The sequence below is a fragment of the Poecilia formosa genome, unplaced genomic scaffold, assembly GCF_000485575.1.
Source record: "Poecilia formosa unplaced genomic scaffold, Poecilia_formosa-5.1.2 Scaffold378, whole genome shotgun sequence".
NCBI classification, from domain to species: Eukaryota; Metazoa; Chordata; class Actinopteri; order Cyprinodontiformes; family Poeciliidae; genus Poecilia; species Poecilia formosa.
This window is the reverse complement of record NW_006800317.1, coordinates 403508-409324: the sequence shown is the minus strand read 5'-3', so window position 1 is coordinate 409324 and position 5817 is coordinate 403508. Positions and strand designations below refer to the sequence as shown.

The following is a 5817-nucleotide window of genomic DNA, read 5'->3' as shown; positions in this document are numbered from 1 at the left end:
GAACATACATGTGATATAGTCACTGTCAGAGATCAGGAAATGAGCTGCAGGGAAATAAAAAGATGACAACCCTGGAAGCGCTGGAACTTCTCGATGAGCATGACGGTGAAATAGAAGAGGAGGTATCTGAAGCTGAAGACAGTATTGAGGCCAATTCTGAGTCTGAAGATTCTGATTATGAACCAATTGCTGAACATAATAGTCATGTTTCTCCAAGACATTCATGTCAAAAAATTGTGAAATACAGTTTCTTCATCTCCAAGTAAGCACCTAGGAAAACAGTCTGTAGAAAATATAATAAAGACAGTGCCAGGGCCTACTAGGATGGCAGTAACTCACATCACAGACATAAAGTCAGTCTTTGAGCTACTTGTGCCTAGTGCAATGCAGAAAATAATTCTTGAAATGACAAATCTAAAAGGAAGGCGAGTTTTTGGAGAGAACTGGAAGGAACTGGACCAAATGCATTTACATACATATTTGGGGGGGGGTCCTCATTCTGACCAGAGTTTTCAAGTCAAAGAATGAATCAACAGCCAGTCTATGTGATGCCAAGGTAATATTTCGTGCCATAATGTTTCTGGAGACTTTTCTCCAGAGTAATCCGATTTGACAATCGAGAGACAAGACAAACTATCAGCTAATAGAACAGTGTGGAACATGTGGATTGCAACTTGCCCTGTTCTATAACCCAGGCCCCAATGTCACAGTAGATGAAAGGCTTGTAGCATTCAGAGGTCGCTGCTCATTTAGGCAATATATGCCGTCCACACCAGCTAAATATGACATAAAAATCTGGGCAGCATGTGATTCAAAAACCAGTTATGTTTTGAACATGCAGGTTTAAACTGGAAATCCACCTGGAGGATCATCTTCAGGACTCATTTGTCTTGATTTTAATCAGCGGGTCAATTTGACCCAGAGCAGAATAGTGTCTCAAGTTCAATTATAAAGATGACCCCTTCAAAAAAAAATCTAAATGCAATATAAAAAATTTTACAAAAAATAACTTTCAAGGATAATTAGTGTAATTTTGTGTTTAGGTTTTTTCAGTTGACATAAAAAATGTAAGTCACATTTTTTATGTCCAAATGAGTAAATTGTTGTCATTGATCCTTTATTTGTAAGAAATAAAAAAACATCATTGCACAAATATTGATTGAAATGGTTAGTATTGGAGTTAATAATCGGGTACAAAAAAGTTTTGGAGGATTTTTTTGGTTTCTGACACTATTGTATGATTAAACACTCTCCGGGTCAAATTGACCCACGAACATTATTGCTGTACCTCAGAAACGAACATAACAGGAGAGTTAATCCATTCATTTGTGCTCCCTGTGTGTGATCTGCAATCAGATTTCACACGTTATGTGTTTGTTAGTAATCTGTCTGATAAGTAATATACAACGGTGTAAAAAAATGAGTCCACTTAAAATGATCAGATCTCTGATTTTACTCTTAGTATATGTTTGAGTAAAGTGAACATTGTTCTTTTATTCTATGAACTACTGACAGCATATCCCTGAAATTCCAAGCAAAGATTTTGTATTTATTTGCGGAAAAATAAGAAATGGTCAAAATAATGAAAAAGATGCAGTGCTTTCAGACCTCAAATAATGCAAAGAAAAGAAGTTCACATTCATTTAGAAACAACAATACTAATATTTTAGCTCAGGAAGAGTTTAGAAATCAATATCTGGTGGAATAACCATGAGGGCTCAGTGCAGTGGTCTCTTCATTTTTTCCAGAGCTTGTATACCAGCACCAACAAAGCACACCAAGTCTTACATTTTACTGCATTTTCGACCAAATGGAAGTCTAAACCAGGTTATTGTTGTCCTCAGTGGCTTGGTTTTAATAGACATTCCGAAAGAACACCAAGTACTCAATCAGTTTATATTATGAGATGAACTTTGAGGTAAAATTTTCCTTTTCCTGCTATTTGAGCATTAAAATACACACATTAGTAGAAAGGTGAATCTGTGAAGAGCCAGCTCAGTCAGAGACGTTTCTGGAAGCAAATTACAAAACAAAGTCAAAATTTAGTCTAAGATTTGCTCTTGTGGATCTAAAGAGACAAAAATCAGCCAAAACTACCCAAAAATCACAAAGGAAAAGGTTCCATCTTCATCAAAATGGGTCAGGACATTTTGATGAAGATGTTCTGACGATCTAAACCCAAGCATACCTACTCGATGTGATAAAAAGTTTATCACCTGCTGCAAAGTGCTCAAAACCTTAGCCGGCACAACAGAGTGCGCTGGATCCAAACAAGGGAATAACATCGCCATCTAGAGGCCAGACCGGCTCCCACACTTCGCTCCAAGCTGAAAAAATGCTGGTCATGCTCTTTTGAGTTTCTCCTCGCTCACACTCTTTCCAACATGTGGCTCCAAGCAGGCAGGTTGACAGAGAACAATCAGAAACCAGCACCGGAATGACAACACACACACATTCACGCGCACACACCCACACGGCGTGTAAGGCCTTTTTATCTGCTGCTTGATGAGACTCTGAACTATAGCTCCCCATGCAAGATCGCTTCTAGCCCACATGCAGGGTGAGAACAAGAGGAGAGAGCAAGGATAAACACTTCTTCACACAGATAAAACTCTTGAGAGGACGGTGTGCCTGCATGCGTGTGCGCATGTGGGCGTGTGTGTGTGTGTGTCGCTGGTCAGGACAGAGAGAATGTCTCGGCGGTCTTACCCAGGATGGGAGCCAGTCGGAAGATGTCTGACAGACGTTTGTTCACTGGTTCGTACGGAGACTCCTCCAAGAAATCGTTACCTGTAACCCAAACAATCACATGAGACACAGCTGCATACCAACACCCAACTTCCTGGTGTGTTTATCATTCCTCATGGGGGTGGATCGGGAGTGGGGGTTTGTATTGGCCTGCATGTGACACGTGTAATTTGGGTCAGTCGATTTCCACGCTGGCACACAGCCACACGCTTGATTAGGCAGATTGGTCAGCTGCATTGCACAACTGGAAGCAGGGGAGGAGCTGGACGCTAAGAGCAACACTTCAGGATGCCACAGACAGCACCAGGCGGGGGAGGGGTGCGGGTGCCTTATGCTTCATTAGCTGCAAGGGATGCAATTCAGGAGGTCAAGAAGTAACTCAGCTCTCTCAAATGATTCAAAGATGGTCCTGACTCTGAATGAGTGTATTAGTTCTGTGTTGTGTTTATGCGAGTGTTTGGGGTGTGGGCCATTCCAGGGTGTATTCAGTGTCCATTTGGAGGTCAGATTTTGGATCATAGAAGCAGGTGGAAGTTTGTCTCTCCTTCGTTCATCATTGCTTGAGCGATGATGTGGCTCTAAGCAGTAACTTTGCAACTCCTTAGGGCCCCCTGCTGGCATTTAAACTAATTGAATCTACCCAAGAAATATTTATTTATAAAGCACATTCCCTTAATGTGCTTTTTATATATATATATATATATATATATATATATATATATCTCGCTGCACCTCTCTTATAAAGCTAATAGAAAAGGAAGAAATTACAAGATTACAAGATTACAAGATTACGATCCCTTAACCATAATTCCATATTCCTGTAACCTTCAAAACCGAAGTGTTTAAAAACATGCATGTTTTTGGATATTGTATTCTTGCAACTGCATTTAAGATAGGGGAGAGGTTTGCTTTTCAAAAATCAGCTGATTCCAATCTGATCACTATCTTTATATTTTAACAGGAATTTGAATATTTCTGCTGCCAATCTGCCATGATATCTGTTAGTAGACTGAAAAGTATAGTCTTTTTACTTTATAAAGAACAAACCTCTCCAACTCAACCCAAATACATGTTAACTACAATAAAATTAGCTGTAAGTTGGTTCCCAAGTGAAATTCTGCTCAGGGCCTCATCCATCTTTGAGTTAGCCAAGATGCTACAAATCATCCCTCCAACCTACAGGACGTGTCAGGCAAACTGTAGAGTAGAGTAGCAGAGAGTTTACCAAACCAAAGCCTCAGTGGGACTCCTCTCAGAGAAAACACCCATGACCTGAATCAGATTTTACCAACATGTCTCCACTCAGTTGTCCTACCAATGGGGGAGGGGAGAAGGGTCAGCTACATAACTTCTGAGAAGTATATCGGCACATTATAGCACCGATATACACCTGTAGCTAAAGCACACAGTGGTCTGTTAACTTATCAGCAACTTAAGCTAACATGAGTATTTACAAGCTTCCTCTTACAGACTGTGATAATAATGTCTGTCAATCACTTTAAAAAACTTTTATTGTCTTTATCTTTGTGTTTTCTTTCATCTTTAGCTTCCTGTCATCAAATATAATTTTTCTGCCATCATTTGGCGCCCTTGGCATAGCGCCCCCATACATATATAATGCATACCAATTTTATGTCACTAAATATATCTGTATATTTCCAAATTGATTTTAATTTAAGGACCTAGCATATCAGCTTATCAGAATTTTGGTATGTGGATTCTAAAAAACACAAAGAATGTTTAAAAAGATTTTTTAGGATTGTTTGTTTGTTTCAATGAAACCTAAATTTAAAATTAAAGTTTAGGTCTAAAAAATCTGGAAAGGGTTTCGGTTCTAGTGTGCCATCCGAGGATTGTTAGTGGCTGATTTATAGCAAACTTTTTGGAGATGCCCCAGGACTCAACAGTTCTAAATATACCTAACAGGGGAAAAAAACAAAAAAACTCTCTTTTATTTTTGTGAACAGCACAAACCTTGTAACGTCTGATAGATCCCCCAGTAAATCCGCAGGCAGTTCTTCTCCTTCTTCATGCCCCTTTTGCACCGGCAGTTGTACAGCGGGCTCTGCTTGAGCGCCTCCATGGCGCTGCGACACTCGTCCCTGGCCTCCACGCCGGCCACCAGGCTGAAGTTGCTCTCCTTGGCACCGGCCACGCACTGCCTCATCGTACGATATTTGGTGCTGCACGCCTGCTCCCGCAGACACTGCTCGCTGGCCCGCACGCAGTCCAGTCGAGAGGCGCCGGCGCGCAGATTCTCCTCCGCGCAGCTCAGCACATCTGGAGAAGGAATGTACAGTGAAAACAAATCAGATGTAAAGAAAATTAAAAACAAAAATCTATAAAGCTTTGATCGTTTATGTGGCAAACATTAACAGCTTAAAGACTTTAAAAGCAGCTTTTTAGGGATTAAAACATGAAACTATGTCGCAATGCATCATATGTTTGCTTTAAAATCAGCTTAACTGACTTAAGAGAGATTTGTTGTTTTGGAACAGTTTGGAGACCTTCTCTAATAAAATTTCACCTCTTATTATTGAAAAACGAGTCCAAAGTTTGTATCCCTTGTAGTTAAACTTACCTAAAAGAGGCAGAAAATACAATAGCGCGACGATCATGGTCTCGAACAACAACCCGCGTCGAAAGAGAATGAAAGAAACTCAAAAGCGACGCAGTTTAATTCCCAGAGAAGTATAGAAATCCATGGACCAGACGTGGCGTGCGCTCCGCTGTGGAAAACAGATCCCAGCTCGACTCATACGAACAATAAATCCCCCCCAAAAGGAAACCAAACGAACAGGGAAAAAGTGTCCAGTTTCTATCACTTTTTAGTATTCGCAACTCAAAAGCTTTTTGAGTGTTTTCTTTTTTCGTTTTGTTTTCTCCCGCTTTCCTGTTCGGACTGGTTCGCTCAAACGCAGTGGGACACAAAAGACTAACAGGATCAGGAGATCCGGTCTGACAGCATGCGTCCTCCCCGAGTCTAGCCAGTAGGATGCTGCTGCTGCTGCCGCGCTGCTGCTGCGTCTGAGCGCACAGCCAACTGGAGTCCCGCCGCCCGTCTCCAGC

The 5817-nt window shown here is 40.9% G+C and overlaps 1 protein-coding gene across 2 annotated transcripts in view; it reads right to left on the bottom strand.

Moving 5' to 3' along the window:
* gfra1a (gdnf family receptor alpha 1a) overlaps nt 1–5817 on the bottom strand; it is a 151533-nt gene extending 145716 nt beyond the window's left edge. Inside the window, exons 1-3 of one of the 2 annotated variants that reach the window (XM_007575479.2) lie at nt 5330–5817; nt 4723–5028; nt 2710–2790 (exon numbers count right to left, since the gene is read on the bottom strand). In XM_007575479.2, the coding sequence (XP_007575541.1) occupies nt 2710–2790; nt 4723–5028; nt 5330–5366 (424 nt within the window). In that variant the 5' untranslated portion in view covers nt 5367–5817. The remainder of the gene's footprint in view (nt 1–2709; nt 2791–4722; nt 5029–5329) is intronic. The other variant, XM_007575480.2, reaches the window with a different exon arrangement.